The sequence below is a fragment of the Ictidomys tridecemlineatus genome, chromosome 3 (genome assembly GCF_052094955.1).
Source record: "Ictidomys tridecemlineatus isolate mIctTri1 chromosome 3, mIctTri1.hap1, whole genome shotgun sequence".
Taxonomy (NCBI): domain Eukaryota; kingdom Metazoa; phylum Chordata; class Mammalia; order Rodentia; family Sciuridae; genus Ictidomys; species Ictidomys tridecemlineatus.
Genome location: NC_135479.1, coordinates 130,297,244 through 130,322,149, shown reverse-complemented (window position 1 = coordinate 130,322,149; position 24,906 = coordinate 130,297,244). Strand labels below are relative to the sequence as shown.

At 43.4% G+C, this 24,906-nt stretch overlaps 1 protein-coding gene across 2 annotated transcripts in view; it reads left to right on the top strand.

The window, feature by feature from the left end:
• C3H3orf70 (chromosome 3 C3orf70 homolog) overlaps positions 1–21,310 on the top strand; it is a 75,725-nt gene extending 54,415 nt beyond the window's left edge. For both annotated transcript variants that reach the window (XM_005331026.3, XM_078043812.1), the window contains exon 2: positions 16,533–21,310. In XM_005331026.3, the coding sequence (XP_005331083.2) occupies positions 16,533–17,089 (557 nt within the window). In that variant the 3' untranslated portion in view covers positions 17,090–21,310. The remainder of the gene's footprint in view (positions 1–16,532) is intronic.
• Positions 21,311–24,906: the final 3,596 nt, after the last annotated feature.

Genomic DNA, 24,906 nt, shown 5'->3' with positions numbered 1-24,906 from the left:
AGGGCCTAATGACGATAGGTAGTTCCCCCTTATGGATAGTCTCATGAAGGAAAAAGAGTATTAAAGAGTTGAGTTAGTGTCTTTTTGTTTTAATAATTAATTTTTAGTTTTTGGTGGACACAACATCTTTATTTTATTTTTTATGTGGTGCTGAGGATCGAACCCAGCGCCCTGCACATGCCAGGCGAGCGCGCTACCGCTTGAGACACATCCCCAACCCTAGTTTCTTTCTTTCCATTAGTTAAAGTTGATCATATTTGATTATATTACCATGGCATCATTTTACACAAGTGCAGGTAAGATTTGCCCCACTGTATTAGTCAGTGTTTTCAAGAGAAAAAAAGGGAGGGATGGAGACCGACCAGACCAGATCTGCAGTGTGGACCAACAGACTTGAGACTCAGGAGGGCCAGTGATGCCGGTCTGAGGGCAGCCTGCTGTCCAGCGAACCTCAACAGACTGCAGTCTGCTGCTTAGAGTTCACTGCTGCTTAGATGTTAATTTCATCTAAAAATACCTTCCAAGTTGACATTAAATAACCCTCCCACCTACCAAGAAGTAAAATGAGTAATTAGTTGTGTTCATAAAACTGTTAACTGCATAGCCCCATCACATTGTTTTGTAATCCTCTTGGATTTTATGGAAAAAAATAAAATTTTTTTATTAACACTAGTCAATGGAATCTAAGAGATACTTGTGAATAGAATGTGGCCTCCTTTTTTTTCAGCAGAAGCAATAAAAACCTCATTAATTTTTTTTGTTTGAAACCATCAAAAAGATATCACTGACATTTTAGGATCTTGGTCTGTAAAGGATTCACAGAGATCCTTTCTGGTCCTTCATTAGTGACTTTTGTTTTTTAATTCCCTAATTGGTATGCTGGTTTCAGGAACAGCTGGGGACCTCTTTGAACCAGCCATCTGCACAGGGAGACAATCCCCAGGACGGTTTTATTTGCTTGGATTAGCCCAGGCACATCCAGAGCAACTGCACCTCAGTGTGTTTCAGCCTTGTGGGGCCCTTGGCTTTGTTCCTCTGCAAGGCCATACTTTTTCTGATGGTGTCATAACATCACTACCAACAAGAAATTCCATATTATTCGTGCTCATGGAATCAGTTTGAATCCAGTCAGAAGGTAGAAACCACACAGTAGATTCAATGGGGGGGGGGGAGTTTAATATAAAGCATTACTAAACTCCAAGAAATTAGTGACTGTGCCATATAAGGAAATTCTGTGTGGTTCCCTGGCCCCAGGAGAGTACCCTAGGAAGGAAGACAGACTTGGAAGTAGTCTCTTCCCTGAGACTAGGGTTCACACTTCACTAGAGAAGGTGTAGTTCAACCCGCATGGTAGCAAGAAATTTGCCCGTTTGTCCAGGCTCTCCTGGTGTGCAGTTGCTTGGCAAACAGGAAGCAACTCTCTCAAGTTCAGGGTGGCACAGGCAATAGGCAGCTGGTGGCGTGGCTGAGTAGAGAGAGAGCAGAAGCTTGGTGTGTGGGCAGGAGGCTTTTGTTATGCTGATTTCCATGTGGAGAGGCCAGGCCAGGTCTGTAAATTTGCCAAGGAACTGAATGTCCTAGGTGCATGGCTGAAATAGAGCTACCCTTCATACTCGCACAGCCATCAGTGGGAGAACCCCTTCCTCCCTCAATGTCCCTCCAGCACCCTCTACCCACACATGTGTAAAGGCAACAGGCTTAAAGGAGTTCTGCCCATTGTGGCAGAGCATCCATATTAGGGAAAAGTTGGAGCTGAGAGGCCACACAGCCAGTGCATTCCTAGTCTCTCCATGTCTGGACCCCTCCCCCTTTTTTCTCTTTACTATTCAATATCAGCTGTGGCCTGACTCCCTCCATGGATTTTACATCCCGACTACTGTGATGAAGAACTAGACTAAGAACAAAGCTCTAAATTGAGTTTTGGTGCCATAATCTGAGCCTCCTTATTCCCATACACTAATAGTTAAATGGGTTGTGAAAGTAGAGATGCTATTTAGCTGTTACTTATTAATTTGTTACTTTTTACCCCTAATTCTTGGGATTTCTCCAGTGGCACCTGTTTTTGAGTTGGGTAGCCTAACTATATACAGGAAGCAACTCTCCTGTATATGGAAGAAACTATTACAACTGATTAAAGGAAAAATATACGTATATTTTCTCTCATTATATTTGGGAAATAATTTATGTATGTAAATATTAATAATTTGGTTTAAAATTATAGATATTTAGAAGGTTTCATTTTTATTGTGGCTAATTATTGAAAAAATAAAGTTCTAGAATGCTATATTAGTTTGTATAATTTTGAAAATGAAGTTCTTGGATAACAGACAGGTGACCTGCAAAAATAGCCCTTAACAAAGTTACATTTTTAAAAATTCAGTAGACATTTCCTACGGAGCTGTGCTAAGCATAGATACTTCAGATGCTTCCAGATCTTGCTTTGCTTAGATCAGGTTGCCTAGTCAGCATCCTTTTCTTGTGAATTTCTGAACTTCTCATCCTCAGATCAATAAATAAACATGACGGATGTCTCCTACTGTCTCCCTTAGTTTAGTCTGTCGGCAGTATCCCCCCTCTGAATGAACGGCTGCTAATGACATGTTTGAGATCTGTGGAAAGCCACAGCTGTTTGCTGGTAGGGAGGCAGAGCCATGCCAGAATCCTCATGCTCCATGTTCTCTGTTTTTGCTGGGCTCCTTAGGGATCTTTGTTCCCACATGGATTTTTCAGACTGCAGGTTTAGAAATCTGTTGTCCAGTCTGGTGACTCAGCTCATGCATGGTCATTTAGCAGAGAAAGGGAGGAGGTTGAGGTGGTCTCATAAAATGTAAGGTCAAGGCTTATTACAAAAAAAATAAAAAATTATGCCTTTCATTTTTATTAACCACCATCAAAAGGGTGTGGTGTTCATGCAGCTTTTCTCACCTTGTAATTGATGGTAGCTTCTACATTCAGCCACGTCCCCATTTATTCCTCTTTCCCTCCATCACCTTTCTGAATGTTTTCCTGCACTGCAAATTGCAGACAATTACTACATTCTGGTTGAGTCTCTGTGCACTCTCTCGGCAGCCATCCTTTTTCCGAACATATGGTTTTTATGCTTCATGTCACCCCTAGTGACCCATCTCGGGGAGAAGGCACGCTCAGCTCTTTTCTAACTGGTTCCTATATTCCATTAGCTCTGCAGAATAGCTCCAGACAGATAAATAGGAGTTTCTAGCTTAAGTGAAAGAGATAGACCATTTACTCTATGAAATCCTGACTTGGCCGCCTGAAAGGAACTGGTAACCTAAGTCAGTTCTCATTCTCCTACGTGCAACCCCCCGCATGGCCTGTTTAGCTACACATACATCATTGGGATGATTCTGAGGGCTCTGGTTACCATGGGGCTCTTCCAACTGGACTTGCCTGTCTGTGTCTGCTAGACTTAAGGGGTTCCATTGTTGCTCTGTCAGCAGAGCAACCTTTGCTGTGTCGACCTCCCACAGCAGAGGAAGGGTTTTGCTCTTTCCAGGTTTTCTGAGTTGTAAGGCTGGTCGTGGTTGAGATAGAGCCCTGTACTCCAGCCAGGCTGCTCACCTCCCTGTGCCTCAGACACCCCACACTCCCTGCCCCCTGAGTTTTAGCACAAGGCATGCCATGCTTTCTGTGTTTTCTGTGGAGCCTTCTCCAGCCCTTCTAGCCCTCAGTTTTCCCTGAACTCTTAGCACTATGGGACCTCCGTACCTACAACTTAATATTTATCTTTCCCTTTGTGGTGCTGTGGATATTTCTGTGGCCCAAACTGGATTATAAGTGGGATGGGTTTTATACTTGTTCTCGTTCCCCTAGTTGTTCTCTGGCAGCTTCTCGTTAAAATACTCAATAGTTTGTTGCATGTATCTGTTGGTCCCTTAAAGCAGAAGACATGGGTTCAGGTGTGACTAAACATGGTTTTAAAAGCATAGAGCCCTCCAGGCAGCTCTGCCTTCTAACAACAGAAAGCATGATGGAATGTTCACAGTGTGCCAGATACTGAGTTAGTGCAACGAGAACTCATTGTTCTCGTTCCTAATTGGCTACAGTGGGTTCGTAAGTGCGACAGCTAGCATCTCTATTTTTGACTTATAGTTCTTATGGAAATGTCCTCTTTAAGGCAGGTGCTGCCACACTTCAGGGTGTTAAAATGTGGCCTGGGTTATAGAATTCTCTTGGTAAAGGACTCCTGCCCTGCACAAGCTGCTTGGAGGCACTTTCTTCCGCCTGCTTCATTCCGTCTCTTACCTCCTTGATGTCAGTCCAGACCTGGTGTGAGCCTGGGAGGAGGGCAACGGCTTGGCTGTTGAGGGCTGCATGCTCCTGTCCCCTCCACCGTCATCTCAGCCTGTTCCCTCCTGGCTCATTGTGCTCTGGCCACTCTGGGCCTTCCCCCTTTCTTTGCCTGTTTAACTCTACTCCGTCCTGAGTGAGATGCACTAATTATGGTCTCCTCAGGGAGGGCTTCTCCGACTTCCAGCCCCACATCCAAATCAAGCATCCCAAGTCTGGAACTTTTTTTTTTAATTTTTAATTTAAGTTTACTTATTTTATTTTTTAGTTACAGGTGGACACAATATCTTTATTTTGTTTTCATGTGGTGCTGAGGATCGAACCCAGTGCCTCACACATGGTAGGTGAGCGCTCTACCTCGGAGCCATAACCCCAGCTCTAATTTAAATTAATTTTTAACTTATACTTAAACATAAAATTATACATGTTTTTAGGGTGCCATGTTATGGTTCTGTACATGTACACATTGTGTAATATTTAAATCAGGTTAAACATCTATTTCCACAAACTTCTTTCTTCCCTTCCTCTCCCACCCCTTCCTTCTGCTGGGGATTGAACCCAAGTCCTTCTGCCTATAAGTATGTGCTTTACCACTGAGCTACACCCCAGCACCTATCATTTCTTTATGGAAAAAGTGTCCAACTCTCTTCTTATACTTTTTTGAAATGTACAATACATTATTATTATCTGTAGTCACCATGTTGTGCTGTTGCACACCAGAACTTCTTGCTTCTGTCTAATTGTAGCTTAGTATCATGGATCAGCTTCTCTCTGTCCCTTCCTTCTCCCCATCTCTGGTAACCGCCAATCTACTCTCACCTTCTATGAGGTCAGCTTTTTTCAATTCCTCATATGAGTGAGGTCAGGTGGTACTTGTCTTTCTGTGACTGACTTCTTTCACTTAATATGATGATAAATAGTTCCATCCATGTCATTGCAAAGGGCAGGATTCCTTTTTCATGTGTTCTTTTTATTGTTAGTTATCATTAATCTCTTACTGTGACTGGTTTATAAATTAAGCTTTATTATATGCATGTATGTATGAGAAAAAAAAAACAGTATTGTACAGGGTTTGGTACCGTCTGTGCTATTTATGGTTTCAGGCATCCTGGGGTTTGAGAATGCATCCCTGATTGATATGGGGAAACACTGTGTACTTCCAGAGACTGGGAGGGGCAAAGAGGCAGAGGGAAGGGTTTGGTCTTAAATAGTCCCACCTAGTAAAAGTGGGGAGTCAAAGAGATGCTGACTAGTTGATAGTGCAGTATGTAAAGGCATATTATTATGCATTATGTTTGTTCATGTATTATGTACATTATTTTGTGTTACCAAGGTAATTAGTACTAGAACAACAATATTATATGACTATATTGGGGGCACAGAAGCCTGAAGTGGACAAGGTGGGTGGGAGGCAGTGGCTCACAGGGAGAAGATCCCTGCTGAGGGGAGCCATGAATTTCAGGGATTCCGCTTTATCTCCTGAACCTGAGGTGCTAGAACCTTCTTCTGACCAGATATCTGGGTCCAGAAGACTTATCAATAGGCAACTGTAGTCACTCAGAATCTTTCTGGAATGAATGAGTGAAACAGAGTTTGTGGGCTCCATTTTGAACTACCAGTGCATGTAGCTCAGTCTTTGGCTTCTCCTCCAAAGGCTTCCTGGCGCAGGGTTCAGGGGTTCAGTCCACATGTGGCCGCCTCCACAGCTCTGGGCTGGAGTGAGGCAGAACATCACCGTGGAAGGGCGCAGTAGAGAGAAGCTGCTCAGGATGTGGCAACAGGGAAGCAGAGGCCTAGTCTATAATTTTGAATCATTGATTTTTACTTGTCCTCATCACTTTTTGCCTGTCACTTTTAATAGTTTATAATTATATATCCTTTTGTGTGACAATTTGTTTAAAGTATGTGTCCTTTCCTAGAGCATAGGATTCTGGGACTGAAGTGTGTTTTGTTTGGTCTTTTAACCACACGTCTCTAGCTCAGTGCCTGGCACACAATGGAGGTTCAAAATATTAGTTTGAAAAATGGAATGAAAGCAGATGTAGGGTTTGGGGTAGACGATAAAGCAGGGCAGGCAGAGAACTGGGTCAGAGAGGAGCTGGCAGAGGAGCCCATAGGCTCCTGGCTGCATTCAGTGCATTCAGACTGGAGACTTGGAAGACACAGCTTGGCAGAGGTGGCCAAATGGTGACGTGGCAAGTGTCTGGACTGGCTTGGAGAGCCCTCCAGGCAGCTCTGCCTTCTAACAACAGAAAGCATGATGGAATGTTCACAGTGTGCCAGATACTGAGTTAGTGCTAGAAAGCATTTTCATGTTTGATTTTTTAACCACTCCATAAAGTAGATATCACTCTCTACTGTTATACTGGGGAAACTAAAACCGTGAGAACTTGAACAACCTTATAAAGGTCAAACAGCTAATGAGCAGGAGAGTTGGTGGAATCTGGTGTCTGACTTTGCTCTGACCTCCATGATTGGCCACCTTCACAAGGTGTCTCCCGTTTTCTCCTCCACCACTGTCACGTGGCTTAAGTCAGAATACCATGCCTCAAAGTCTGCACAGCCTCCTCTTAAGTTGCATCTCTCCTTTCAGTCCATCAGTAGCTTACCAGACTAAAGGCTTAACCTCCTCCTTGTATCCCTACGACCTGACTCATGGTGATTTTTTAGCAGTTTATCCTGCTACCAAAACCCAGAGCTGCTTGGCTTTGCATTTCAAACCCCATCCAGTCTCAGGCTTGCTCACAGACCTCGTCCTCCTCTGCTTAGTCCCCAATGCTGAACGGACCAACCCAGCTCTGAAACCTGCCTGGAGCAGTTCTGCTTGCTGCCTGATACCATGTGGAATCTCTGGGAAGTCTGGGCTTGTGTTCTGCTGCCTGCTGAGCACCTTGTGTACATTCCTGTAGATTACTTTTTATTTTCTGTTCAGATTTGAAAGTTCTCAGAAGTTCATTTTATTTTCCTGCAGCATTTGATTTAGTAGGATGAACATAGTAGATATTCAATAACTATTTGTTAAATGAGCTCACAAACCATGCTTTTGGTTGTCTGTCTCACTAAGGATTTGCTACACATTAATATTCCATCATAATAGAGATTTTACAATTCAGAAATGAAGTTCTTGCTTAAATTTCCAAATGGGAGCTTCAAGTGTTTTCATAGTCAAATACAAAAGTTTTGGTACATTTACTGCCACTGGTGTAGGATGGGGAGTCAGGCCATAACAAATACTTTGAGTTATACCAAATGCTATCTTCTTTTAGTCTGTGATATGCAACTCAGAGAATGATGCACATTGCAGAAATTGTTAAATAACAGTATCTATCTTGTTTTCAAAATATTAAATACTCTCAGGAATAAAATAAATATAATTGTGACACACTATTTGTTTATTTATTTGGGGAATGACCTCAGGGCTACTTGACCACTGAGCCACATCCCCAGCCCTATTTTGTATTTTATTTAGAGACAGGGTTTCACTGAGTTGCTTAGCACCTCGCTTTTGCTGAGGTTACCTTTGAACTCATGATCCTTCTGCCTCAGCCTTCTGAGCTGCTTGGATTACAGGCAGGAGCCACAGCACCGGGTTTGTGATACACTATTTAAAATCCAAGAACTGAAATTTGCATACAGTTCACCTCAGGCCACTCTTCCCGTCCTCAGATTTCCTTTCTAATTATATTTTGCTTAGGCTAACATTAAAATTACTTCACAATCCCTGGGAGTGGTATATTCATGTGTCAAGGGGGACACACATTTCATGACCATAAAACTATCTGCAAAAGGCAAAGAGCTCATTTCCCTTCCAGATGATCTTTAAGAATCAAAATACCCAACTGATTTTAATTTTAAAAAAAGATTAACAAGGTTTATGCAATTTCTTAAAGGGTCATATAAATTTTAGTTTACTTTCTATATTTGTTTTGGTGTTTTGATTTTTCTTCTCTTTATATTCTACAATAAAAGGAATCATCTTCAGGAAATTTATCTGCTGTGTCATTACACTGTGTTACAAATGGGAGTGTTAGCTAAAGCAACTTGCAGAGAATACAGTGGCAACAACAGTGTCATCTAGACGTAGGTGTGTGTTTGCAGATGGTGTCTTCCAAGGACTGAGTCCTAGAACTGACTCCTGTGTTAATGTATGAGCTTGAGAATGTAATAATAACCTTCCTAGAAAAGAACCAATATAAGAGCATAAATCTTTAGTGTCTCATTGAGGCATTGGGAGAAGAGTGAGTACTATATATTATTACCAAACACAAATGGGGGAAAAAATCAGGACTAATATGAATCAATACTTTAATAGTGGAAGTTACATATGTTATGGCTTTGATTGGCCTTCGTTTGAGACAACTGAATGGGTTAAACCAGGTTTCCTGTAAAGAAAAATGTCTGAAATTTATTTTTTAGTGATCAGTCACAGTTTTTTGTGATCTTAGTTATGTTGTTTAATCAGCTTTATTATTTAGAAAGTGACCTTGGCTCCTTTAAAAATCTAACAAAATTTTTGTTTGCTGGTATTTTTTAAAATATATTTTTATTTCTGATCAGCAAAGTAATTGTATTTATGAGATTCAGCATGACATTTCAGTATATCTACACAATGTGCAGGGTAACTGGCATATCTATCATCTCAGACACTTATCATTTCTTTGTGTTGAGAACCTCCAGAATCCTCTTTCCTAGCTATTTTGAGATAGCTGTCATCCATGCTTATGTTACTGTGCTATAGAAAATTAGGGTATTCCTTCTATCCACCTGTACTCATTAACTCTCCTCTCTCCATCCCCCTCCCTGAACCCTGCCCAGCCTCTGGTTCCACAGTATTCTGTTTTATTCTCTACTTCTGTAAGATCCACTTTTTAGCTTCCATATATAATTGAGAACATGCAGTGTTTGTCTTTATGTTCCTTACTTAACATGTCTTCCAGTTCCATTCAGGTACATGCAAATGACAGTATTTCCTTCTTTTTATGGCTCAATAATATTCCATTGTGTAAATACACTGTGTTATTTTTAGGCTATTAGGTTGATTTTGTCTTGGCTATTGAGAATAGTACTACAGTAAACATGCAAATGCAGATGTCTCTTTGATTACTGATTACCTTTCCTTTGGAGATGTATATACACTTAGTGGTGGGATTGCTGGATCATATGATTGATAGATTCCTAGTTTTATTCTTTTTTTTCCCTCCATGCTGGAAGTTGGACCCTGGGTCTCATTAGGCAAGTGCTTTACCACTGAGCTATATATCCGATCCCTATTTCTAGTTTTTGAGGAGCCTTTATACTACTTTTCATAACAGCTGTACTAATTTCATTCCCACCAACAGAGTATGAAAGTTTCCCTTTCTCTTCATGTGCACCAGCACTTTTTGATAATGGCCTTTCTTGTTATGGTTTTGATTTCCATTTTCCTGATGATTAGGCACATCAAGCATTTTTTTTTTCATATACTTATTGGTCACTTACATCTCTTCAGGTCATATCCATTTTTTAATTGGATTTTTTTTTGCTGTTGAGTTCCTTACATATTCTGAATATTAATCCCTCGAATAGTTTGCATATATTTTCTCTCATCTGTAGGCTGTTTCTTCACTTTCTTGTTTCCTTTGCTGTGCAGAAGCTTTTTAATCTGATATAAGCAAATTTGCCAATTTTTACTTCTGTCTTCTTTTTCTAGACCAATGTCCTAAAGTGTTTCTTCTGTTTTCTTCTAGTAGTTTTAATTAGTTTTGGGGTCTTTTAAAAGTATTTGATACTTTTTGAGTTAATTTTTGTATATGGTAAGAGATAGGGGTTCAGCTCCCTTTGAAAAGATTGCAGATAAAAATAAACTTCACATAGCCAGCTGAGGGGGCAAATGCCCCTTAATTCCAGCTACTTGGGAGGCTGAGGTGGGAGGATCATGAGGCCAGCCTGGGCAACTTAGCAAGACCCTGCATCAGATGAAAAAAGTAAATAAATACAAAACAACAAAACCTTCACAAATTCATTTTTTATTTATTTGTGAAATGGATATTAAATAGTGCAATGAGGTATAATGTTCTTCTCCTATGTATGAGCTCTGTGAGTGATTTGAATAGCTGAGATTCCACTTCTTAGGAATATTTTGAGAACAAAGTTAAGAGCAAGTTATTAATAAAGAGGACTAGAGCTCTTAAGAAAAAGCTGATGCTGAGATTAGGGCAGGAAGAGTACAAATAAGCCAGTACTGTCTTCACACCACAATGGGAGCATGTTGAAAGGACATAGGTGCTATTTTGAAGGAGCTCTGTGTCAGTCAGCTTTCCATCACTGGGAGAAAAAAAACTGAGATAATTAACTGAAAGGAGAAAAGGTTTATTGTGTCTGTAGTTTTGTTATGGAAAATACAGAAAAATATGGAAAATTATAGCCCTGGAAAGAGACAAGCAGCCCTTGGAGATGTAGGAGAGCAAGGATTATTCTGCACTGGTGCAGGCTCAGCAGAGTCCTTTCAGAAAGCTGAGCACAGCCCTTTGTTCTTGGTATCTTTTATACAGTACAGATTTCTGGGTTTCAGGACTTTGCTACGCAGGTAATCTTGATGTCTCCCCCTTTCTCCAGGCAGCTCTGGTTCCTGCCGTGGCTGCTGAGCAAGCATGATTACAGAAGCAGAAACTAGCAGGTTGCAGCTATTAGCAGAGATGAGAAGGAGCATCTTGGGGAGGAGTTGCTGCTTCAGTTTCAGAGATTTGAGTCCATGGTTGGTTGGTTATGTTGCTTTGGGGCCTGTGGTGAAGCAGAATGTCATGGTGGGGAGCCCGTGGCGGGGACAGAGCTGCTCACCTCCTGGCAGCTAGAAAGCAAAGAGAGAGGAAGGATTCAGGGTCCCCATATTCCTCGAAAGGCATGTCCCCACGACCTTCCACTAGGCCCCATCTCCCAATAGTGCCACGGGCCAGGAACCAAGCCCTCAACACATAACCTTTTGGGGGCATTCAAGATCCAAACTGTAACAAGCTCCCAAGAGCAAAATCTGGCATGATTTGAGCAACAAAATAAATGAGAGTAATGAGTAGCAAATCCATGGAATAAAACATCTATGAGTCTGTGCTTACATAAATAATTGAATAAATGGAGAAGGAGCAGCTGTTAGTGTTTATGTAGAATTCTAATTATTAAATACAGAAGGAATTACAGAAGTAGAAACACCATTTTAATGATGGTGGCCACCACCATTATAATAATGATTGCAGGCAGGATCCACCTGTGCTTGCTAAAGTTACTGGGTGAAAGCATGATGGGATATTTTTATAGTTTCAAAATATCTCTTACAAAGAGAAAAACAAACTTTATAATGGAGAAACCTAGATACCAGGTCAAGCATTACATAATCTGTAATGGGGTGTATCGACTGCACCTCCTGATACAGTGCACTGGTGGAAAAGGGTGTTACAACATGAGTTCTGTGGTGTTTTTTCCTTCTATTGTTTGTTTTTTATTTTGAAAAATTTATAGATTCATGTACAATTTTGTGAAAAATAGTGTTTCCTTGTCCCCTTTACCCAATTTCCCCCATTGGCAAGTAAGTTACAAAACAGTAGTGCAGTGTGACAGCTGGGTATTAGCATCAAAACAGCCGAGATAAAGAATTTTCCATCACCAAAAGAGCCCTCCTGCTGCTCTAAGGGGGAGCCACACCCTCTTTTTATTTTTTAATTGGATTATTCATCTCATTATCGTAAGAATTTTTTTCTATATTCAGTTTCTTCCCACAGTCTATGAATATACTGAGTTAATTTGTTAAAAGTTTTAAAATTGTGGTGTGTGTATTTGCCATCTTGACCATTTCTCAGTGTACACAGTTCAGAGGTACCTCGTCACAGCTGTCCATCTCTGCAGCTCTTTGTCTTGCAAACTGAAAACACGCATTAAACAACTCCCCATGCTTCTTATCCCCCAGCCCTGGAAAACAGCATTGTCCGTCTGTCTTTATGAATTTGATGACTCTGGGAACCTCAGAAAGTGGAGTCATACAGTATTTATTTGCTGTGGCTTATTTCACTTAGCATAATTTTTCTCAGGATTCATCCATGTTGTGTCATGTGTTAGAATTTCCTTCCATTTAAAGGTAGAGTAATATTCTGTTTTATATATGTGTATATCCTGTTCACCTGTTGGATGTACTTGGGTTGCATTCACCCTTTGGACATTGTAAATAATACTGCGATGAGCAAATACCTCTTTGAGACCCTGCTTTAATTTCTTTTGAATATATGCCTAGAGGTGGAATTTCTGGAGCATAAACAGTCTATAGATTTTTTTTTTACTCTCCTTTTATTTTCTTGAAGGCTGGACTCTGATTATCTTTACTGTTTAGATTTTAAGTTTTAAAAGTTCTCATGCATCTATTCTTTAAATAACATAATAAACTCTTAATTAAGAATGCTATTTAGAGTATGGTTATTGAATTTCCTGACTAAATGTCCAGAAATTCTTTTGTTTTGGTCCTTACTATTGAACTGTGTTAGTTCATTTTACTCTTATCAAGTACAGTAGAATGGACAGAATTGAATCCCGATAATTTGTAACATTTCACTTGCAACAATAGTAGTTGTGAACATGTGGTGTACCACAGGGTGTACCACAGGGAGAGAAGTTTTAGGGGAGTGGAACAAAATATTAACCCCTCTACACTGTAGAAAACTAAATCCTTGATGTGAGGTGGTGGTGGGTTTTTGTTTGTTTGTTTGTTTGTTTGTTTTGTGGTGGGTCAGTGCTGGGGATGGAACCCAGGGCCCCACTCATGCCAGGCAAATGGTGTACCACTGAACTATGTCCCCAATCCTATTTTGTTTTTATCCTTCAATGTGCACATAAGCAAATCAAACATATGATTAGCTTATACAGGAAAAGTGGTTACAAGACTTTATTTCCCACGTGGTCTCTACTGTTCTTTACTTCTCTTTCTTCTTCTTTGCATCTGTACCCCAGGTCATGGCTGTCACCCTAGCTGAATAAGCATATTTAACAGACGTCCCTTACAGGAGGAATGGAGTCTGCAGTGCAGGGCACGCCTTCCTTTCCTAGTTGCATTTCTCTTTCCTTTACTATCTGTTGTGGTCACTTCAGACTGCTGTAATGAAGTGCTGTAGATTAGGTGACTTTGTCAATACTTTTCCCTCACAGCCTGGAAGCTGGGAAGTCCAAGATCAAGAGTCTGGCAGGTTCAGTGTCCAGCGAGGTGCAGGTCCTGGCTTGCAGATCCTGAATCGGCACCTGGGGGGGAAAGTGGGGGGCTCTGGTCTCTTCCTCTTGTTATAAGGGCCTTTGGTTCGTCGTGCGGGCTTTACCCTCTGGCCCTCATCTCAACCCGCTGACCTCTCAAGGCCCCACCTCCACTCCATCACACTGGGAATAGGGAATGTCAGCATTTGAAATTGGGGGGCAGGGGGCACAACATTCAGCCCATAGCACTATACCTCATAACAGACAAAAAGAGCTTTGGGGGAGAGGGGACTGAGAAAGAAGAAAAACAGGAGAAAGACCAAAGAAAGTATGAAGAAGCCCAATAGAGGGAAAGGAAAAGGAGAAGGGCGCTGGGGGCCTCGGCCAGAACAGCAGAGGGAGATTGGGAAGGCCCAAGGCCAGGCCTCACGGCCTCCATCTCTGGACTAAATGCAGCCTTGTTCCCTCAGGGTCTGAGGAGGGTTATGAAAGGCAGGAATGCACTGCCCGCGTCCTCTAGGGCTGTGACAAGATGGCTAAGCCAGAAGTCACTTAGGTGGAATGAACTTCATCAGCTTTCTGGGGCAAGCATCTGTTCACTGAGCCAGCCACAGCCTCAAAGCTCCAGAACCTCTGGCCCAGAGTCGAGGAAACCAAACCTGCATTCCAGTCAATTCCAGTCACGTGGTTCACTGCTGTGCAGGCAGGAGAGGGTAGTCCCACGTCTCTTCTCTCTTCAGTCCTGTCCCCATACACACCTCTAACCCTGAGCTGGAGGATCTGCAAGAAGGCCCGAAGGCCGGCCTCCCTTTTCTCCGCAGTGTCCAGAGGCAGGGTCCTTCTGTGCCAGCTGTTAGAGCTGACCTTTCACTCTGCCTGGCAAATAGTAATGCCTTCTTTTACAGATACAGAGCAATGGAGATACCTGGTGTATTTTAAACAGAGTTCCCAGGCAGATGTGACCGGGTTCATCTAACTTATGTTTTTATCAGACCATAGAGTTTGAGTGATATTTGTCCACGTTTTGAAGCTGACCTTGGGAGCCCAAAGGTGTGATGATTTTACACATGCCTTTTCTATGCTTAAAGATGAAGATATTTTTAGAGTAAGTTAGTTACAAAGAAATTGGGGCATCTAGGGTACTTTTTTTTTATATATACAGGAGTCAAGAAACAAAAAATATAAGCCAGCTGGGTTGATTTTAATAGATCACCTGTGGCATGGATACCACCACATTTCTGATCTGAAGTTGCCATTCTTCTATGGCTTAATTAATGTTAGAAAAAAACCTAGCCTGGGGCATGCCTGTAATACGAGCTACAGGCTGAGGCCAGCCTTAGCAAAAGCAAGGGGCTAAGCAACTCAGTGAGACCCTGTCTCTAAATAAAATACAAATAAGGCTGGGGATGTGGCTCAGTGGTTGAGTGCCCCTGAGTTCCATCCACAGAACCAAAAACAAAACAAAAACTCCTAAGACCATTTTCATTTCAAAAGGCGATTCCATGCAAAGATTTTCAGTCTGACCAAGAACTCAAACAAGGCCACGTGACACACATAATGAGTGGTTTGCCTATTAAAAAGATGCTTATGAGGATACCATGAGTGATTCTTGTCTGGGAGGGAGGTGACCAGTCATAGGAGGTATTGGACAAGGTCTGGCCACATGTGGTATTCTTGCTTGGGAAGGATCCACTGTTGGCATCTACTGAGTGGGTAGAGACCAGGGATGCTGCTGAACACTGTATAGTGCAAGGATAGAACCTGCAACAAAGAATTATCTGGTCCGGAATGCCGGTAGTACTAAGGTTAAAAAGCTGTGTCACAAATATGTGCAAAAATGTTTGAAGCCAGCCTCAGCAGCTGAGGCTCTGAGCAACTTAGTGACAGAGTCTCAAAGGGCCAGAAATGAGGCTCAGTGGCTAAGCATCCTTGAGGTCAATCCCTAGTATGAAAACAAAACAAAACAACCCAAATATGTGCAGGGTATGTGACATGGATGGACTGATAACCCTTCATCTAAATTGGGAAAGACCCAAGATGATGCCCAAGGTTGTGGTTACTGTCTCTGGATTTGGGATGGGGTTATCCACTGATGACTTCTAATGATTTCAAAATAAAAATCTAAGACTTATAGACTGGGTATTTTTCATCTCTATCTCCTTAGCACTTGACACATGGGAGACTTTGTTAAATGTGGAATAAAGAGACTGAGAAAAGGGACTTATTGGGCCAATCCCTTTAGGTCTCACATCCATGTTAACTGTGAGAAGTGTTGGTTGAGGGCTGGCAGCAGAGGGGAAATTCAGGAGGTGAGCTGCTTGGCTTCTGTAAAAACCCTTCAGGTGGCCCCCTCCTGTGCCTGTACGTCTGCTTGGCTTAGGCTGCAGTGACATTGGTGTTAGGCTGCAGATGCACTTTGTCTCTAGAGAGATCATTAGTCCTTACCCATCATGGAGGTCAGAACAGTCCAGTAGGCCATTACTTATTAAGTGTGTGTGTGTTCTGCTTCAAACATGGAAAACTAGGGGTTGAGGTTATAGCTCAGTGTTATAGCATGTGCTCCCCATGTGCAGGTTCTGGGTACATTCACTCACACCACCAACAAAACCAAACCAGACCAACAAACCAGCATGGAAGCCTAAGGAGTGAACATCCCATAATTCTTTTTCCTTTGTGAAGTACAGGGGATTGAACCCAGGGGCACTCTACCACTCTACTGCACACGCAGGCCTTTTTATTTTGAGACAGGGCCTCACTAAGTTGCTGAGGCTGGACTTGAACAAACACACACACACACACACCCCTCAGCCTCCAGAGTTGCTGGGATCACAGGTGTGCACCACCATGCCTGGCACCATGCTCTATCTTGATTACAGCAGTGTTCAGTGATTTCATTACCAGTTCATTTCTAGATGTTCCATATTTTTAAGAATGTTCTTGAGTCCTCAGAAAGAAACCATTATCACTGTGTTAATACAGTCTGTGCCATGCTCTTAGATTTCAACCCTCTCCTTTGTGTCCCACAGGCAAATACGTATACCAGCCCATGACCCCTGTGGAGCAGCTGCCAAGCACTGAGATTCCTGCCAGGCCTCGGGAACCCACAAACACCATTCAGATCTCAGTCTCGCTCACCGAACACTTTTTGAAATTCGCATCTGTCTTCCAGCCTCCCCTTCCCCCGGACTCCCCCAGGTACTGTATGATTTCAGACCTCTTCATCGACAACTATCAGGTTAAATGCATCAACGGGAAGATGTGCTACGTGCAGAAGCAGCCGGCGCCACATTCCCACAAGATGAGCCCCGAGGAGGTCTCTGCACACGATGCCTTAATTTTAAAAGAGAGCAATACGCCAAAAATAGATCACTGCTCTTCTCCCTCAAGTTCTGAGGACTCTGGGATCAATGCGATTGGGGCTCACTATGTGGAGTCATGTGATGAGGACACAGAAGAAGGAGCAGAACTGAGTTCAGAGGAAGATTACAGTCCAGAGAGCAGCTGGGAGCCGGATGAGTGCACCCTGCTCTCCCCCTCGCAGTCTGACCTGGAAGTGATCGAAACAATAGAGACCACCGTGTGAGTCCAGGCGCCCTGGGACCCACACTGAGCTTTTGTACTTTGGTCTGATGGACCCTTTTCCAATGCTGTTGATATTTTCTACCCCTCCCCACCAACCATAGCAGTTCAGTGGTCTGCTGATTAGTGTCACTCTTAAATTAGTCTTTTAACCAAGACCTTCTTTTTATTACAAACGGTTTTCTTTTGTATCTCGACTTACTTTCTATGTAGCATCTGGTGTCATGGATTGTGACCCAGCCTTAATTTCCCTGGGAACTGTGAAAGCAGTGAAACCATGACCACAGAGTATCATGGATCAAGCGGAGGAGCTCCCTAGAGTGATGGCGACAGTATTTTTCTAATAGCCAGTCCTTTGCAGAAAGACTCTTGGCGTCCTGTGGCATGCTCACGGCACCCCTGTCCTGCTAGTCCCACGGGCAAGCAGCTCCCCAGGGGACAGAGTACCCACTGGTTGATGCCATTCCTCCCCTTTACCCTGCTCCCCACCATCTGTACTGGGTCTGGACCAGAGTTGCCTCCACTTGGAGGACAGCTTGGCCCTGGTAACGGCCAGCGTTTGCACAACCCATCACAACTGGGGCTCAGCTAGACCTTCATGTGAGAAGAGATGACCTCATCCGTTTCATGGTCACTCCAGCTTTAGCTGAGCACTTAACATGCTGCGGGGGCTGTGGGGATACAGAATGAAGATGACCTGATTTCTCCCATGAAGGGCCCACATCCCAATAGGGGACTCTATACCAGCAGCTAGCGGTATCCAGTGCTCTGGGAATGCAGGGGAAGGAGAGGTGGACGTGGCTTGGGGACGGTGCTACAGCATTTGAGCTGGCCGTGTGGGTTCTCCAGCATCTCCCTGCTTTCTTTCATCGTTCTTCAAAACTAAGGAAACACTTAGGAAGTTATTTAGGTATTGTATTTAGGAGGCAGCCACATCTGACATCTTAAGGAAAAAGAAACCAATAGTTTTAGTTAGCATGGAAATGCTAAAAGACAGAAGTCCTTTAGGGATTAGGAATGAATCTAATAGGTTTGATTAATTCTGCTTCATTTGGTTGTATGAAGCATTAGAATGGCTTAGGTGAGAAATGAATTAGAATTCAGTATGATGCATGGATTTTTTTATGCAAATGCAAAAGCAGTTGAAATAGTTCACTGCTGAGTCAGGAGAAAATATTTTGTGTAATATTCATTTACTACACTAATATTTATAGTCCATTGTATATGTTCTCTTCTTTCACACACAAAATAGACAATAATTCTTAGCTCTCTTCAGAATTCTATTCCTAATCTCTATTTTATACCAACTATCCTCATGAGTTGGTTATCTGCCATTTCTCCAAATTTTCTGTGAGGCATAGTTAAGAATCCAGGAACTTTCAAGTATTGCCTAATGAGATGAGAACCATCAGTGCTGCAGAGAGAAAAATGACTCTTCCATCTCCGCTCTCTGGGAGTGTGCTCCTGTGGCACTGTCTTGTGCTCTGTCCACATCTCTCCTGTGTCTTGTTAAGTGTTTTAGGAAAGAAGAAGCCGTATTCTTCCCCAAATCCTCCACTTGGTATCCTTTACAAACTACTTGAGAAAGAATCTGCTTTCCTGGTTATATGTGTAGTCCAAGTGATTTACTAGATTTTTGTTAGGTTTAGGTGCCCCAAATAGCCATAGGGTCGAAGGCAGAGCATGCATCTTCCTTGGAAACCAGCATTAGTTAAAACTTTGCGTGTTGGACGAGGATGCAGCATAAGGTTTCCACTTATTGAAATGTGGAACTCAAAATGAGAACCTGAGAAGGTAGTACTACAGCTTACTCCAGGAGCTTCCAGGGTGGGTGTGAGCCTGAGGGGCTTTCTCTGCTTGGCCCTGGCTGCCCTGTGACCTGGGGACATCTGATGAGCCCTGCCTGAGCTTCTTGGTGCCTCCCTTGAGGGAGTGGCTGAAGGCAGGCATGAAGGCAGTGCCTACAAGGGGCTCACCAGCTATTGTGTACTCAGGGTTGTAATGGCACCCGAGGGCCCTGGCTAGGTGTGCCCCTGGGTGAGCACCTTGACTTTCCCCCCAAAGGGCACAGGCAGGGGGCTGTTTCTCTACCCCGGTCCCCTCAGTTTTCTATTCTGGGCCCATAGCCACAGAGTGAACTCACTGGAGTCAACAACCAGGGCCCCAAAGCCCTGGAAATACATGGTCATGCCTACGTTTCCAGAGCTTGGCTGTGTGTCAGGGTTGGGCCCTTTTATCAGTAATATCTATGACTTTTGTTCAGGTTCCTGTTTTTTAAACTCCTTTACTGCCACTTAGATCAGCCACAATTTTAATGGAATTTTTGGATATGATAATGGTTGATAACCACTTTAAACATTTGCACAAGTCTCTTTATAATTAAAAACTCATTAGGCTTCACTTACTGTTTTATAGAAGTACAGATGTTCCCCTTGGATTCTAAATATCAGATACTTCTGGATCTCAAAAAAAGTCTTTTTTAAAATAAGCACAAACAAGAATTTCTTTGGTCCTAGCACTGTTAATGCTAATAACCTGAAATACAATTGAACTGCAATTGTTCTTTATTCTTTCATTCTAAAACCAACTGAGGAGGATATAAAAATGTGTAGTTTCAACTTAAAATCTAGGTATCTTCTGTTCTATAGAATATGAAAGAATTTCTCTGTAATCCTGATATTATATTGCTAATTTGCATAAGCATATTTATAGGCACTTTAGAAAATACTTAGACTGCAATATGTAGTATAGGCATTAAGCACAGTCATGTTAAAATAGATTTTTGATTAATACTTGTACAAAAAGAGAGAGATGAGGGCTTCATCATTTGGGCCTCTTGGAACAGGGCTGGGTCATGTGGGTGGATAAACTGCTTTCTTGGGGCTTTTTGGAAACCTGGCACCTTTCCCGCTTTTAGCAAGTTGGTCTAAAGGCTATTAGGCAGAGGCTTAATTTCACTAAATGGAGAATTTTGCTTTCTTATCTAACCAGGATTTCAGAATTTAAATTTCAAATATGCTTACAACTTTTCTGAGAAACGACAAAGCAATTAAAGTGCTTTTGTGATTATAACTGTTTGGTACACTGAAAAATAAGGCTTTATTGTCAAATCCAGGTATTTTTTACCTTGTAATTTCTTAAGGTATAATATTGAAAATTTGAGGACAACCCTGTGGGAAAAAGAGTTGCTTTTCTGGAAAACTTGCAGTTCAAGGTCATAGAAAAAACGATGCAGTTATTTCCTGATTTGATCTAGGATTTGTTTGTATCTTGGAAGTGGTAGTTTTATTTCTTAATCTCCACTTCTTCTTGGTCTATTTGAAACGTCACAGTCCTTCTGGGACTGATCATAACAAACTCTTTTGCAAATTTAATTCTGTTTGGGGAATAGGATACAACCAGATACTTGAGGAAGCTGTCAAAATACCCAAATGCGTTTGGCAGTGTGGATACCACTGGGCAAGAAAAAAAGCACAAGTTAAAGGAATGTTTATATTGTCCCTTCTTAATTACTCCCACATCCTGTTTGCAAAATTTTATTATCATGTTTTGGCTTTTCACAGGAGGAACACAGTTTGCCCATTTTCTTTCCTACCCCCTTGTCCAGAGGAGGTATGAACCTGAAAGGAAGTGGCCTGTTGTACTTTGGCTTTTGGTAGTGGGTGGCCTCCCTGCCATCGAGGGTGAGGCTGCGGGGGAGGCCAGGTGAGCCCACTCACTTGTCAGTGCCACCCACTCGGGGATGTCAGTTTTCCTTGAATCCAAACATAAATACAAGGGCACTTCTCAAAACGAATTCACCATGTAAAAATTGAATCATGATGATGGAAACTGAGCGTCGGTTGTGCTGGGGAAGGGCCCCCTTCCTGCCAGCGGGGGCTGTTTCTGGAGGAGGAAGCAGTGCTCTTGTCCCCCGCCCCCCCCCCCATGGACAAGACAGCCAGCTGCCGCAGGAAACCCATGGCTGCTGGTGTCTGTGGAGGCTCCGTGTCGTTCACGCGCGCTGCTTAAGGCTGTTCACACCTGGCGATGTTCACTTACTGTGCTGTTTTTTTTTAAACTTGTCTATTTTAAAGTTTTAAGCACAATGTTGACCCTTCTGTAACTTCCTAAAATTACATTGTTTTCCTAAGACAGCTCAACTTTCCTTTTGTGTGTAATACTTTAGGAAAACACTGCCTTGTGAAATAAACGTGATTTTTTTCTTCTTTTGTACTGGAACAAATCTGCTCTTTGAGTGTGGCATCTCCCACCCGCCACCCCCCATTGGAGAGTTCTAATTCAGATGACAACCACAGTGTGAGCTGGAAACAAAAACCCACAGTTTCAAAATGTGAGACATTTATATTGAGTGTTTACTGCAGTTTATGCCCATTTAATATCCCATTTAAACTTTACAGAACTTCATGAAGTGCAGGTGGATATTGTTATCTACACTAGGTGCTTGTGGTCGTTACTCCCAACTCCCAGAAGTCTTTTTAACAAGGACTTTTTTTTTTTTTTTTTAGCTATGTTAGGTTTTACCCAATAAAACTTGGTATTCTCCATAAATAGCATTTATTTCACACACAGTTACAAGCTTTGTATTCAGTTAACTCGGGTCCTGTAAGATAGTTCTCATGTAGGGGTGCAGTGAGGGCAGCTGCTGCCTGCAAGGCCCTGGATACAGGGCACCCCCAAGTCCAGGAGCTCAGTTGTTTTTATTTGACACACTAGAGAACAGCGTTAGGGCTGCTTTCTATTGAATAGCCTTCCTAGAGACTCTTATAAATCATCAATAATAAGTGTCTGTCAATATTAGTAATCATAGCTCAATAGCTACCTTACTGCTTTCTGTGCATAATCACAGCACCCTGGAGGGCAGATTTGGGCACCCATTTCACAGATGAGGAAGAAAGCTCATGTCATTCACAGTGGCACCACTTGTCAATCTGGGGAGCCTGGATTTGAACCCAGGTCTGCTCAGGAGTCATTCCTCTTGGCTCGTTGCCTGCATTACTCCATTGGGGGTCCTATCCCAGAAAATGGCTTCCCACCGCCTGGTGGCTCTCCTTATCCAGCACAGCTATTTCCCAGGAAGGAGAAAGGCTGACATTCTTCCCTCTTCTTTCCTCACCCCGCTTTTTTGTGCTTCATGCAGACCTCCCCAACACAGAAGCACATGAGCGTGTACACACACCCCCCCACACACACACGCACACTTCTGTATATATTTCAAGGCTCAAATTAGGCCTTGAAATATATACAGAAGTGTGTCTTCCATGTCAATCATATCCTGACCAGCACTCTAGGCTAGCCCTTTTTGCCTTCATGAAAGATAACTTGTTTTTTAAAGTGACTCCTGCAGGCGGCTAATTTCATTTACTGCATGTGCATTTTACTAATTTAGCTCTACATAATTGTACTGCCAAGTTCTGGAAGGCAACTTATTGTAGCCTTTTACAAATGCTGACTGTGCACACTTCTGTCTGCAGTAAACTTGAAGTTAGCATCTTGTCCTCGTTACAGTTCAACCAATGGGAATTGGTAATGCCTTCAACCCTGGTGTTCCACCCAGTGGTGCCTAATGAAGCAGGTAAGGCAGGACCTCAGGACTCAGGCCTGCTGCAGTAGAGCTCTAGAAGGGGCAATTAGAGGTCAGGCGTAATGCTTCTGGAGAAAGATGTGGGTATACAAGTGAAAAAAAAGTAAGAGCAAAGGCTATTAATGACATTTTTTCTTATTGGCTTTTTGAATTTTCTAAAATTCCGGGACAGCTAACACAGGTAGAGCTCAGTTTTGCTGGCTCCGTGGGTAGAAGTGGGGAGTTCAGACAGTGACTGTACCCACTGTGCACCTGCTGAAGAGGCTTTGGAGACCTGGGGAGCATGTGAGCTAGAACTAACTGGCTTCCCCTAAAGAGTGACCCCATCCCAGGTGCCACAATCATGGCTGGAACATTCATGGGCTAGGTGGGTCTTCCTGTCTGTCAGTTCCCAGCTTGAGCCTCTCCCTGTGAAACTGGAGATGGCAGGTCAGAAAGCCTGAGCTCAGGGGAACATCTTAGCCCTGACTGCCACCTCGCCTAGCACCTGATCCAGAACCCCAGATGATTGTCTAGGCAGAGATCTGGAGCTCCCCCTCAAGATGATGACGAAACACACAGCCCCGTGAATCAGTGGAGCAGCACAGCATGCAAAAAGGGACCTAGAGTTCAGGAAGGGTTTCCCCAGATGGCAGTGTCTGTGCCATATCTAGCAACTGTGTGGTGATGGGCAGGGATGATTGACAGTTTATAGCTGAAGCAGGCAAGTTAAAGTTGGATCCACGATGGTCCCATGGAAGGTAAGTAACAAAGCCAGAACCCCTGGCCCAGCTGATTTCAGTCTAGCCTGTGGGCCTCTCCTGTGGTCAGGCCCCTGAATCAGACCCATCCTGCCCTGGCCTTCCCTCACTGGCTCTCTCCCGCCCTTAGCTGCAGCCAACGCCTCACAGCCTGCCCACCCAGATGGAGGCCAGCCCTGGCCGTGGAGGCAAGTGCAGGAGCCTCTCTCAAGCTGTCTGCTGCTCTCAGTGACCTGAATGGTTGTCAGGTGGCTCTGGCTTTGTGTCAGCATGGCTTGATCTCTACCTGAGTCTGGTACCTGAGACCCAGACTCTGTCTTTTGGTCAGGCCTGGTCCCAGGATTTAAGAACTCATCTTGGTTATTGGGCTCGGAGGTTGGCACTATAGGAGTCAGCTGCTTCCGTCTCCTCCTGCCCCACTGAGGCCCGTGATACCAGCTCCTTTCATCAGTGATGACTCTCCCCAGCGTCACTCCAGTCCCCTTGGGCTCACCTCCTGAGCCAGGCCGCTGCAGGCTGTGTCTGGTCACCCTGGTGGGCATCTCTGTCTGCCACAAGCAGCCCTGTGCAGCAAACAAACAGCTGAGTTTCTACCCTCATGTTTACAAACTGCCCGTATAAACTGATGCCCAAAACCACAGAGCAAATGTAGGCAGCGCCCTTCGTCTGCAGAAGGACCTGGAAAAGTCATCCCAGTCTAACAGCAGGGCTACTCTAGGAGGCCTGCATCTCAGAAACCCTTGAAAAGGCCCAGAAGGGGCCCCATGGTATCTGGAGAGCAGTGTCACTGAGGCCTAGGTGTGATCTGCCTGGGGGATACATCTGTTAGACCTGGGAATCTGGAATAACAAGGCGACTCCAGCAATGATTTAGATGCTGCATGGGTTTCCCTGGGTGAACGTGGCCAGCAATGGGAATCTCTGGACAAGTCACTGAGAGGTCAGCACATGATCAGTGCGTTCAGATAGAACTTACTGAGGTCCCTTCAGATTACTAGGGACCCCTAAGGGGTCCGTTCTATCCCATGAGAATTCAGTCTCTCCCCATAACCTACATATCAAGAACCGTAGAGAGGCCATGAATTCCTGGAGCTGTCCTGGTTCCTGTTTCCTCTATCTGGGCCCATGGTGTCTTCCTCAGATGAGCTACTCACAGAGGGACTAGTGGGGTCATGAAGAGATCAGTGATGGCAAACGTGACAGTGGGCACTGGTTGGATGGAAGTCACATCTCAGGTAGAGGAGAGAGTGGGTTATGGGATGTTGAAGGGTGACGGACAGCTCATTCTTTCAAAGAGAAGAGGAAAGACTGGGTTCCAGAGTTTGAGATTCCAGAGTTTTCTGGAGGTTGAGGTGTGGTCTCCCAAGACTGGACCAAATCCTGACCTTTGACATGGGTATAATGCAGAGTTCTGAGGGAAAGGGTGTCAGCAATGGGGGTGCCACTGTTGGCTTCTTGATTGTGTAGAAGTGGCTCAGTGTGAAGCCAAGACCCCCTG